The sequence below is a fragment of the Pteropus vampyrus genome, unplaced genomic scaffold (genome assembly GCF_000151845.1).
Source record: "Pteropus vampyrus isolate Shadow unplaced genomic scaffold, Pvam_2.0 Scaffold1000003288, whole genome shotgun sequence".
In the NCBI taxonomy this organism is placed as follows: domain Eukaryota; kingdom Metazoa; phylum Chordata; class Mammalia; order Chiroptera; family Pteropodidae; genus Pteropus; species Pteropus vampyrus.
This window is the reverse complement of record NW_011917690.1, coordinates 1-13,205: the sequence shown is the minus strand read 5'-3', so window position 1 is coordinate 13,205 and position 13,205 is coordinate 1. Positions and strand designations below refer to the sequence as shown.

The 13,205-nt window shown below is 42.1% G+C and overlaps 1 protein-coding gene across 4 annotated transcripts; it reads left to right on the top strand.

The window, feature by feature from the left end:
• Positions 1 to 788: 788 nt before the first annotated feature.
• On the top strand, positions 789 to 6,152 carry LOC111735558 (ral guanine nucleotide dissociation stimulator-like). 4 transcript variants are annotated; one of them, XM_023527054.1, is made up of 5 exons: positions 789 to 1,405; positions 2,111 to 2,221; positions 4,144 to 4,337; positions 4,892 to 4,999; positions 5,608 to 6,152. In XM_023527054.1, exons 3-5 carry the CDS (start codon positions 4,186 to 4,188, stop codon positions 6,026 to 6,028), a joined length of 681 nt encoding a protein of 226 aa, XP_023382822.1. In that variant the 5' UTR covers positions 789 to 1,405; positions 2,111 to 2,221; positions 4,144 to 4,185; the 3' UTR covers positions 6,029 to 6,152. The 4 variants fall into 4 exon arrangements, with proteins under 4 accessions (XP_023382822.1, XP_023382823.1, XP_023382825.1 ...); XM_023527057.1 differs by lacking the exon at positions 789 to 1,405 and having other exon boundaries at positions 2,067 to 2,221; positions 5,608 to 5,798; positions 5,948 to 6,152; XM_023527055.1 differs by lacking the exon at positions 2,111 to 2,221.
• The last annotated feature ends 7,053 nt before the right edge of the window (positions 6,153 to 13,205 follow it).

Genomic DNA, 13,205 nt, shown 5'->3' with positions numbered 1-13,205 from the left:
AGGGTTGGGTGGATGTTTCCTGATGCCCCTGGCCCGGCACCGGGCTCCATCTTTGTAGAGCTTTGCACAGGATATCGTCGAAGAGCTGGTCCACGAGTCCCACTACTCCATCCTCTGCGTCAAGGTGCAGGTGCACCAGGCCCCTGACACTATCCAGGCCTCTGGGCATGATCTGTGAAGCAGAGTTAGTGGCGGGTGTCTCCTCCAGTGACAATCCCAGGCAGACCCCTGATGCCTCCCTGCCCGGTACCGGGCTCTCTCTCTATAGAGCTCCATCCGTACCCCACAGATCATAGAGGAGGAGCTGGATGATGAGTTCGCCAACGCCATCGCCCGGTACGAGGCGCGGGTATGGCGGAACGTCCAGCGCCGCGCTGAGGTGAGAGATGGCCCACACGAGTCTCCATATGGGACCTCGAGATAGGTGGGGTGGGGCCAGAACCCAGACTTCAGTTTGGTGACTCCCCTGGGGCCCTTCCAGGGCTTCTCCATAGGAGCATTCCACAGGCCCACTGCCAAAGGAATCTGGACCTTTACTCTTCCCCACCAGCTTCATGGTGAAGTGGAAATAAACTCTTCATATTCACTGGAATATAGAAACAAGCACTTATACTGTCTTTGTACTTGGCAAGTTTGGATGATTATAAGTACCTTTCCCAGGTCTCCTGTGGAGCAGTCAGCTCTACTGTCCTTGTAGACCTCTTCCAAGCCTTATACATCGTCACACTTGATTTGATGGTTTGTACAAAAAATGGAAAGGGATTAAGTTATTGCATACGTTTCTCTGCAATGTGTCATCTCATAGAGCACAGTAAACCTTTGTAGGCCAGCCAGATGAGGCATTATGGCCTTATTCATGCCTATAATATCCCATAAAGGTCATTTTCCTCAGTGAGTCAGCCTTTCAGTGCTATTGGGCCTTGACAGGATCCAAGTCCGCTGCCATCTCAACTGTGCTGCAGGTAGCTCTTTAGTGTGTCCTGACAGACTGCATTTGTTTGCTAGGGCTGCCATAACATGGGAGCAAGGGTTGGGTGGATGTTTCCTGATGCCCCTGGCCCGGCACCGGGCTCCATCTTTGTAGAGCTTTGCACAGGATATCGTCGAAGAGCTGGTCCACGAGTCCCACTACTCCATCCTCTGCGTCAAGGTGCAGGTGCACCAGGCCCCTGACACTATCCAGGCCTCTGGGCATGATCTGTGAAGCAGAGTTAGTGGCGGGTGTCTCCTCCAGTGACAATCCCAGGCAGACCCCTGATGCCTCCCTGCCCGGTACCGGGCTCTCTCTCTATAGAGCTCCATCCGTACCCCACAGATCATAGAGGAGGAGCTGGATGATGAGTTCGCCAACGCCATCGCCCGGTACGAGGCGCGGGTATGGCGGAACGTCCAGCGCCGCACTGAGGTGAGAGATGGCCCACACGAGTCTCCATATGGGACCTCGAGATAGGTGGGGTGGGGCCAGAACCCAGACTTCAGTTTGGTGACTCCCCTGGGGCCCTTCCAGGGCTTCTCCATAGGAGCATTCCACAGGCCCACTGCCAAAGGAATCTGGACCTTTACTCTTCCCCACCAGCTTCATGGTGAAGTGGAAATAAACTCTTCATATTCACTGGAATATAGAAACAAGCACTTATACTGTCTTTGTACTTGGCAAGTTTGGATGATTATAAGTACCTTTCCCAGGTCTCCTGTGGAGCAGTCAGCTCTACTGTCCTTGTAGACCTCTTACAAGCCTTATACATCGTCACACTTGATTTGATGGTTTGTACAAAAAATGGAAAGGGATTAAGTTATTGCATATGTTTCTCTGCAATGTGTCATCTCATAGAGCACAGTAAACCTTTGTAGGCCAGCCAGATGAGGCATTATGGCCTTATTCATGCCTATAATATCCCATAAAGGTCATTTTCCTCAGTGAGTCAGCCTTTCAGTGCTATTGGGCCTTGATAGGATCCAAGTCCGCTGCCATCTCAACTGTGCTGCAGGTAGCTCTTTAGTGTGTCCTGACAGACTGCATTTGTTTGCTAGGGCTGCCATAACATGGGAGCGAGGGTTGGGTGGATGTTTCCTGATGCCCCTGGCCCGGCACCGGGCTCCATCTTTGTAGAACTTTGCACGGGATATCGTCGAAGAGCTGGTCCACGAGTCCCACTACTCCATCCTCTGCGTCAAGGTGCAGGTGCACCAGGCCCCTGACACTATCCAGGCCTGGACTGAGGTGAGACCTGACCCAGAGGGGTCTCCACACCCAGGACTCTAAGATGATCAAGGAGGACCCAGATCCCAGACTCAAATTGGGGGACTCCCTTGGGCCCCTCCTGGGGCTTTCCCACTAGAACGTCTCATACTCTTGTGCACAAGGGAATCTGAATCTCCCCTTCTCCCACCAGCTCCATGAAGGGGAGAAAAACACTCCTCACATATTTATAGGGATATCAGAGACAAGAATATGTGTTGTTTCACTTCACAGTAGACATGAGCACTTTTGCACTTGGCTGTTATGTGGTTTTCACTCCCTGCCCCAGGTCTCCTGTGGAGTAGTCAGCTTCACTGTCCTTGCAGACCTCCCCCAAGCCTTACATCATCCACTTATGACCATGGTTTGTACATAGAAGGGGGAGGATGCGATTAAGTCATTCTATACATTTCTCTGCTACTTACCATCACACAGAATATGTGGACCTGTGAGTTCAGGAATTGTGGCTTCTCTTGTGTTCAGAATATTTCATAAGGGAGGCACTCTGCCACAGCAAGCGCCTTTCAGTTCTGTTGGACCAGGGCGTAATTCAATTCAGTTGCCATCTCAGCAGTGCTGCTGAGAACACTTAAGTGTGTCCTAATGGACTTTATTAGTTTGCTTGGGCTGCCATAACATAGGACTATGTTGGGTGGTGCAAACAGAAGACATTTATTTTCTCACAATCCCGGAGACTAGAAGGTAGAGAAATGAGGGTATTAACAGGGTAGGTTTCTCGTGAATATTCTCTCTCCTCAGCTTGTAGATGTCCATCTTCTATCTCTGTGTCACATGGAGTTTCCTTTGTGCTTCCATGTGTCCTATTCTCCTAAGGACTCCAGTCATATTGGATTAGGACCCACTCCAATGAACTCAATTAACCTTACGGCAGGTTCTCAAGTTTTAGGGTTCACAAAGTCATGTTATTTGAGTGATACAATTCAGCCCACAATGTCTACTTATACCACGGAGATAGATGCCCAGTAATGGGACTGCTAGTAGAAGGACATGCATCTTTAAATTTTGAACAGCTGTAACCAGATTCCAAATTGAATCTAGTGAGCATCTCCCACTGTGGCAATGTCACGACTTTTTAACAGCTGCATCCTTGCATCCAGCCTGACCCAGGGATTTCTCATTTAAAAAATTGTTTATCAGTCTGTTGTCAGGTTGTCCAGTGAAATATTGATTTGCAATTGCCTCGTGGGTACTTTGAGTTACCTGTCAGCTTTTCACCAGCCATGTGGATTTGCTTCTTCCCTCATCCTCTCCTCAGATTTCTGCCTGGTGATTGGCTTTCTCCAGTCTGGAATCTCTGGGCATTGTCCCCTTTGCGGAATCTGAGAAAAGAAAAGAGATCAGTCTCTTGAAAACATTGATTTTCATAGGCTGTGTCTAGCCTGCACAGTGTTTCCAAATTGAGGGGGGACATGGTCCCCGGACACTCTCACTCCACGTCGGGAGCAGATAAGTCTCAGGTAGCTAAGAGGAAATGGCATGCAGCTCTAGCTTTGGACAGTTCTCACATCTGACCTGGATGACTTTGTGCAACCATTTGACATCCTCAAGCCTCTGTGTGCTCATCTCTATGACAGGGATGTTTCTTGAGGACTCGCTGGGACAGTGCTCTTAATACAGGGCACTAATACTAGGAGGTCTGTTATTCCTCAGCTACAAAAATGCCCAGAAGGTAACAATTGTATAAACATACCCCCCCACCACCACCACCAACAACCATAAATGGTACTCTAAAAACCTGGGACCTTGTTCAGTGTGGGCATTCCTGTCCCTCCTCTGGTACATGTCCCTGAGGGACTGGGAGTTTCTGGTTGAGCTCCAGACCTCAGTCCTTTTTGAGATTTATGGTGATGTCACTGACTGGATATCCTCCTCATTCTACCCAGTGTGAAGATGAGTTAACTCTTAACCTAAACGAGGCCTGTGGGATGCGGGCCCTCCAGGAAGGCACACTGAAGAAGGTGGTGGACTCCATGGTACCAGCTGTCTTGGGTGGAAACATCTCCCACATCTCCACCTTCATGTTCATCCACCCGGCCTTCTCCATAGCCCAACAGGTCCTGGACCTACTGTTTACTAGGTGAGCGCCCACTATGTCTTCAGCACAGTGGTGTCTCTGCCCACTACTAATTGAGTATCTTGAAAATGTCACTGCATCACTGACTCAGTTTGTTCCCTGAAAAGTGTAGTGGTAGAGGAGAAACCTCATAGGGTTCTTGTAGGGACTACTGTAAGGGCAAGCTATAGCAGGTGCTTACCTGGTGCCCAGGTCTACCTGGATGGAAATGATTTCTTTCTCCCCTATGAAATGTCGCCTTCACCCATCTGTGTTCTGTGTCATTTCTGAGTTTGGAAAAGCACATGGAAAACAACCTAGCAAGGGATTTGAGATTCGTTTGGAAAAGCACATGGAAAACAACCTAGCAATCTCTGGGGACAGCAGGGGGCCTCAGGCCCACTCAGATGTCTGGGGTGATTCCAGTTAGAGATCATTTATTCTACAATATGTATGAAGCACCTATTACGAGGCACTTTTGGAGACTCTTAGCATAACTCAATGAATGAAGCGGGCACCATCACTGGGCCTGAGTTCTAGTCAGTGAGTCAGACAGTCACAGTAGACATCATTCACAGGTCCTGTCTACCATCCATCAGATCTGATGCCATCAAGGTCTTCTCTCCATCTGGAGTCATGTCCCCATATATTGACCAGAGTGACACACCACAGGACCAAGTGAAAAAGTGAGTGGTCTTTGGGACTACCGCCTCCTATGTCTACCAAATGAAGGCTGTGAGCAGAGGGATGGCCTGCCAGAACCTGATCTTACATATATTCTGATTCCCAAGAGAGGGCTGAGGTCTGGTGGCTTTCACTGCAGGAGGACAAAAGTCAAAGAGAACTGCTAATGGGGACTTAGGCAAGAGAGGGGCTAGGCTGAGTTCTCCCCTAGAGTCCCATCCCCACCAGTCTCATCCTGCTCTGCCTGCCCCTCCACCTCCATCTCTCCCGATCACCATCACCAGGCTCAGAACAGAAGATATGGTAAGTAGCGTGCTCACAAGTCTGTCTCATTCCTCAGTCCAGAGGCCCAGGGTGGGCAGTATTCAGGACTTTGGGGATAAATGACAGTGGGAAGGAGAGACTCACACAGACTCTATGTTGAACATCCTGAATCACCAGGCCTGCTCCAGCCAGGACAACCACACAGAGATTGGGGGAGGATGGGGCTTGTCCCCTGGACCAGCACGGGTCGGCAGAGAGGCCCATTACCAAATAAGGGTGCCATGGGAGGGCAGTGTGGAAGGAAAGACCAGGACTCTGACTCTGCTGTCCATCCACCTCCTCCCAGGGCCATTGCTTCTATGGTGGGAATCTGGCCGGACCAGGTGCAGAATTTGGGCCAGCTCCTATTTTTCCTCTGGTTCAAGCTGAAGCAGGGCTTTGTGCAAGTTAACTCCCCTGCCTCACAACTGATGGACCATGTCCTCCTTCCTTGGATCAAGCTGGAACATCTGGAGCTTCCTGAGGCACAGCTGGAAGGTGAGGGGACAGCAATCTGGGAAGATGATCTGGGGAGAGAGGATTCCTGGGCTGGAGCTCCCTCACAGGCAGTGGTATCTTTTCTGTCTTTGGAAAGGCACGGAAAAGTCATGCATGTGTGTGAAACCTGTGTCTCTCTCCTGTTCCAGTACCACCTCCAGAGCTCCAGAACCCTCCAAAGCCAGAGGAAGGGCCCACTCCGGGGCCAGAGCATGCGCCAGCTATGCTAGTGCTGGAGCCAGCATCGCCTCTGAATGAAAGTGGATGTCACCACTTTGAGGCCCAGCTCATGGATACAATCACCCAAGCATGCTCTTCCAGCCGCTCTTCTCTTACACCTCACTAGGTAGAGTCAACCCTAAAGGCAGTCTTTAGAGCCTCAAAGTTGGTCTTGGCAGATGCTCCATCAGCCTGGGTCCCTAATAACTGTGCGGCCTGTTTACCTGCTAAGTACAGTCACATGAACGAGACATTCATTTTTATTGTGTGCAAGCCATGATATATATCTTCTGAAAACTTTGTTTTCTAACACTAAGCCTATCCTAATACATTTACATAAAAGCCATTTTCTGAAAGTTCACTCTTATTAATTTTTTCTGGCATAAACTTTGCCACCTCTGTTACTTCTTATGGCCAACTAATCAACCATAACTCTAAAAAGGACAATGGCTATTTTCCTATGTTTATATAAACACATATAATTATTTATTAATGAATCTCATATACCCGAAAGTTGATTCTATGTAAAAACTGAATGTAGATAGTAGTAAAGTAATTTCAAAAACCGAATGTTTAAATATAAAACTGAATAAAGTCGTTTTTAAAACTGAGTAATGTAATTTTTAAAGCCCATCAGAGAAAAAGGTTTCTTATGAAGCATTCAAATGAAACACAGCCCAACTCAAACAATCTTATCAAAAAACAAAAACCCAAGAGTAAGATCAAAATCAAAGCAACAGATGACCTCATAGCTATCTTACCTAAAATTTCAACCAAAATATAGTGCGTGCTCCCACGTATACACAAAGTGTAAGTCTCGCAGTGAGAAAGGGTGTCCCTGCTATGGTTTTCAGATTTATGAGACCTGGAACTATGGGAAAGAACAATGGAAACTGGGATACAGGTACCTCTTTGTGGCATATATGTTACTGGAGAGTGGGGTCCTCTCCTGGCACGTTGTCCAGGTTCTTGATGTCTCAAACAAAGAATTGAGCAAGACACCAAAATACAGTAGAAAAGTTTTATTAGAAAGGGAAGTACACTTCCAGAAGTGGAAGCGGGCTGAGCAAGAGAAGCATGGCTCAAAAGGCCTGGTATCAAAGCCTTTGGGGTTTTTATCCCTATTTGCTGTGGTGGTGATTTTTCTTAGAGGAGTGGGCTTTCTTGATTGACAACGAAGATTGCCAGGATTCAGTGATTCGTCATTTTGCTTTCTGCATATGTGTGTTCCCAGAATTCAGTCTGTTATGATATTAATGAACTTCTGGGCAAATGCATCATATTATAATGATGGCATAATGAGACTCAGGTGAGTCGAAGGTCGTTGGGGGTCTTCATTGTGCAGGTGCGAGTGACCGGCTTAAACTGGTGCCTAAATCTCTGCCTACTGGTTTCTTTGTGTGAGTTAAAATATGTCTTCCGGCTTGCTTAATTGTGGGTAGATTAGGGTGGACCCCTTCTAAGATAGGATGACCTCAGTGTCTTTGCAGGCAGACCCGAAACCCCCTAACTAACTTTCCTGCCTACCTCTTTTCTAAGAGCCATGAACCCCCTTATTATTAGTATGGATGTTGAGGGACGGACGGTCTCTTCTTCCGTATCTACTTCCTTTGAGAATGGCTGTAGTCCCTGCCTACAGGGGTTTCATGGAGCTCTTTCCCTTTCTGCCTCGGTCAGGGTGGGGTCTTGGGTTTCCACGCAAGTGCCACCTTAGTCCCCAGACAAGGGAAAGAAAATACCAACTCGTTATTTAAATCATACATCTATTAATTTCTATTATTGATTTGCCTATTGAGTGAGTAAAGGGAAACGGGCTTGGTTAATACGTTTCTTAAAGAGTAAAAAGAAAGACATTTGGCTTAAAGGCCCCTCCCCCTCAGACTCTAAGGGTCCTGCCTGACTTTACTCCATTTCTGCTTAACAATGGGCTGATGATCTTTATCAATAGCCAGAGGATCTGAGTCACCAGGGCAATTATCAGGATTTGAGGGAGAGGGCCTTTTTTCTCAAAAAAATGAGGGAAGAAAATTTAACTAGGTTTACTAAAAAGGTTAACTCTGCAAGAGATGTCCTGCTAAAAGATTAAGAATTTTACAAGTGAAGTCCCATCTCATGAGCCATGTGTCTGTTTTGCTGCCAATATCATGCCATTTTGATTACTGTTGCTTTGTAGTATAATTTGAAGTTAGGCAGAGTGATGCCTCCAGCTTTGTTCTTTTCTTTCTGGATGGTTTTGGCAATTCGGAGTCTTTTGTGCTTCCATACAAATCTGATAAGTTTTTGTTCTATTTCTTTAAAAAAAGCCAACGGGATTTTGATGGGGATTGCATTAAATCTGTATAATGCTTTAGGTAATAAGGTGATTTTAACTATGTTGATTCTTCAAATCTAAGAATACAGAATATTTTTCTATTTTTTTGTATCTTCTTCAATTTCTTATAGTTTTCATGATATAGATCCTTTACATGTTTCATTAGATTTATTCCTAGATATTTTATTCTTTTTGTTGAAATTGCAACAGGAATTATTTTTTCCACTTCTTTTTCTGACACTTCATTATTAGAGTACAGGAACGCTGTTTTGAATGTCGATTTGTATCCAGAAACTTTACTGTATTTGCTTATTGTTTCTACTAGTGTTCTTGTGGAGTCTTTACAGTTTTCTGTGTAGAGGATTATGTCATCCGCAAATAGTGACTGTTTGACTTCTTCGTTTCCTATTTGGATGCCTTTTATATCTTTCTCTTGCCTGGTTGCACTTGCTAGGACCTCCAATGTTATATTGAATAGCAGTGGCAATAATGGACAGCCTTGCCTAGTTCTTGATCTTAGAGGGAAGGTTTTTAGTTTTTCAACGTTAAGTATAAGGTTGGCTGAGGGTTTGTCATATATGGCCTTTATTATATTAAGGTACTTTCCTTCTATACCAATTTTGTCAAGTGTTTTGTTCATAAATGAGTGCCGTATCTTGTCAAAGGCTTTTTCTGCATATATTGGTGTGATCATATGATTCTTATTTGTTAATTTGTTTATGTGGTGTATCATATTAATCGATTTGCATATGTCGAACAATCCCTATGCTCCTGGGATGAAGCGCATTTGATCGTGATGTATAATCTTTTTAATATATTGCTGTATTCAGTTCGCTAATATCTTATTTAAGACTTTTGCATCTGTGTTCATGAGAGATATTGGTCTGTAGTTTTCTTTTTGTATGTTATCTTTACCAGGTTTTGATATCAGGGTAACATTGGTCTCATAAAATAGTTGTGAAGTATTGCCTCCTCTTTGACTTTTTGGAAGAGTTTGAGGAGAATAGGTCTTAAATATTTTTTGAATGTTTGGTAGAATTCACTGGTGAAGCCATCTGGTCCTAGACTTTTAGTTTTTGATAGATTTTTGATGATTGTTTCAATTTCCATATTGCTAATCGGTCTATTTAGATTTTCCAGTTCTTCTTGATTCAGTCTAGGAAGGTTGTGTTTTTCTAAATACTGGTCCATTTCTTCTAGGTTATTAAATTTGGTGTTATATACTTTTTCATAGTATTCTTGTATGATCCTTTGTATTTCTGCGATATCAGTCGTAATTTCCTCTTTCGTCCCTGATTTTGTTTATTTGGTCTTTTCTCCTTTTTCTTTAGTGAGTCTAGCCAGAGGTTTGTCCATTTTATTAACACTCTCAAAGAACCAGCTCTTTGTTGCATTTCTTTTTCTTTTTTTTTTTTGTTTTCAATTTCATTTATTTCAACTAATTTTGATTATTTCTTTCCTTCTGCTGATTTTCGGCTTCATTTGTTCTTCCTTTTCTAGTTTTTTAAGATGAAGCATTAGATTGTTTATTTGGGCTCATTCTTGTTTTTGGAGATAGGCCTGTAAGGATATGAAAATTTCTTCTTATGACCACTTTGCAGTGCCCCAAAAGTTTTGATATGTTGTACTATTATTGTCATTCGTTTTTATGTATCTCTTGATCTCGTCTGCACATGTCTTATCTCTATTCTCCTTTGCATATTTGGATCTTTGAATCCTCCCCTTTTCAGTCATTGTTATCTCAGTTTGTCCCTGTGTACGCTGAACATTCAGTACTATCTTGTTATAACAATTCTCCTCTTATTATTTAAGCTTATAATGACCTGTTTTTAGTAAGAGTTGCACTCCTCTGTTTCTATTTGCCTGATAGTCACTTTACTCCTAATTATGTTTTTTTGTTTTTTTTTTTTTTTGTCATTTTGTTCTAGGTGAAATGACCCCTTTCAGAATTTCCTGTAGTGCAGACCTCATAGTGGAGAATTCCTTCAATTTTTGTATGTCTGGAAAAGTCTTAATTTCTTTTTCATATCTAAAGGAGAGCTTAGCTGGATACATTATTCTAGGCTGGTAGTTCTTTTCACTTAATAGCTTAGATATTTGATTCTATTCTTTTCTGTTTTGTAAGGTTTGCGCTAAGAAGTCTGAGGATAATCTAATGAGTTTACTTTTATAAGTTGTCGTTTTCTTCTCCCTGGCTGCCCTGAGAATTCTGTCTTGTTGTTGATTTTTGATAATTTTAATACAATGTGTCCTGGTGAAGGCCTTTTTGGGTTGAGATAATTGGATGTTCTGTTGACTTCTTGAATGCCAAGCTCCGGCTCATTCCCTAGATTTGGGGTATTCTCATCAACTATTTGTCTGAAAATGCTTTCTAGTCCCTGCTTCTTTTCCTCGCCTTCGATAATGCCCATTTTTCTTATGTTTCCTCTCCTGATAGTATCAGCTAGTTGTTGAATTTCTCTTTCATTATTTTTCATTCTTTCATTGCTCTCTTCTTCCTTCTGATTTATTTCTATATTTCTGTCTTAGATATCACTGATCCTTTCCTCCATTTGGTCTACTTTATTTCCCTTGCTTACTATTTCATTTTTCAGCTCTTGCAGTGTGTGTGTGTGTGTGCGTTTTTTTGTTTGTTTTTTGTTTTTGTTTTTGTTTTTGTTTTTTTTTATCTCCAGAAGATCCATTCTGTTCTTTTTGAGGGTTTCAATCTCCTTGCTCTGCTCATCTAGTTGTTTTTTTCAATACCCGAAATTGTTGATATGACTTATTTCTGAACTCGCTGAGTTTTTTCAGAAATACCATCCTGAATTCTCTGTCATTTTAGTTGCATGTTTCTATGTCTGTAAGCTTATTTTCTGGAGATTTTTTTCTTTCTTTCTGAGATGCCTTGTCACTTTGGTTGTTCATGGTGTTTAATGGGCTTTTCTCTGCTTAGGCATTAATGGAAATGTATTCTGCTACTTTTTTACAAAAAGAAGATTTATTATATAAAGGTCTCTCTCCAGCATGCTGCAAAGAAGGTGCTTTCTCTTTTGGTTTCCAGTAGGTGGCGTCTAAGCCTCTTGGATCCCTGCTTAATAGAAAGCTTTAAAAATGCCTTTTTGTTTTCTGATAGATATTTAATCACACTCCCTACCCTCAGTTTCAGTCCCCGTCAGTGTTAGCAACAGTTTCTGTTGCATTTGCTCAGATTCCCCTGGGGCTCCGCAGTGTTTGGTATCAGAGGGTATGGGGGGTGGGGCCCCCTGGGTTGGGGGTTGGAGGCTGCAGCTCAGCCTCAGTCTTGTAACCGCCTCCGGTAAAAATCACCAGTTGTTTTTCTGTCTCCCGCTTTTCTGCCTTCTGCCATGATGACTGTGCCCTGCCACCTGCCGGCACAGGGAGCTCACAACTTTCCTAGGCAGGGCTGTTCAGGGAAGTCATTGCTCCTTCTCCCCTCCTCCATCTCCTATAGGGAGCTCCAGTGCTTCGAGAGGCAGCTTCTTTATTTCTCCCAGTCCACCACTTAACAACTGGGGTTCTGGTCTGTGGTAGCTCTTATGCGCAGATCCCATGCTCAGATGTGCTCCTGTGCAGTTTGGGTGTTTTTTGTTGAGTTTTAGATGTTCAGTTTATTGTTGTTTCAAGGAGATAGACCTGGAGATGTTTCTCACTCCGCCGTGTTTCCAAAGACCTCTCTTCTTAATATTGAGGAACATTTTACGGTATATATATTTGTAGTAATTTTTTTCCATGATGAATTTCTAGGAAAATATAATGTTGTTTTTTAATAAAATTGAATTTTATTATTTGCAGAAAGAGGTAAATAGAGTTAGAATATGAGCTTGGCATAGTCTAGTAAAAAATAAAATATTAATTTATATTAGACTAATAACTCAGTGATGCTTGTTCTAAAGTATAAAATGAATAGAAATGTATAACTAAGAAGCTAACTTGTCCTGTTGAAATTTATTTGATTTTATTAATCAGTCACTCCAATAATTTGTAATAAAAAGGCTAACACATGAAATATTAAAATACTAGGTAAAAAAGATAACAAATAGAAAGATGTTTTATAAAGCAAGTGGGAAGACTAACCATAAATAGTATAATGGTGATAAACATAAAATTCATTTTCATTTTTACTTATTATAAGTGATTTAAATACTAATTTTAAAATAATCGGACTTTATATAAAAACAAAATTTTGCTTCATTCTTATAAAAGACTTGTTCAATATAAGGCATGAAATGTTTGAATGTAAAAAGAATGAAAATGATACATTATGTCAGCACAAAATAGAACATCAATATTTATATTAATGTTAGATTTTAAAGCAAAAGCATTACTAGAGGTAAACAGAAATATTTGATAATGATCAAAATTCACTCTACCAAGAAGATATAATTTTTAATTTTTATACAACTAATATCTTAGCATCCAAATGTATAATGTAAAATGTGATCAATTTCTAAAAAGAGAAATACAGAACCTCGCAATTACAGTAAGTGACTATAAAACTTCTTATGAAGTAATTTATAAAACAAGAAAAACAAAACAAGCGAAACAACAAAAATTAAAATTTATAAAGATAGAGCTAAACAAAAGATTTAAGAAAATGAATATATTGGAAAGTGTGGAACTCAACACTTTCTGGATATTTCAGCTTTACAAGTGCACATAGAACATAAACCAAAACTAATTATAGGCTGGCTTATATAGAAAATAACAAGTTTAGAAACATTTAAATCACACAGAGTTTTTATGTTCTCTTATCATAGTAAAATTAGACAATTCAAAACTAATAATTTTTAAAATAGATAAGCTATAACTTGTATACTTCTAATTTTTTGGAAATTAATGTTTTATTATTAAAAATATATAAAGTGAAAATTAAA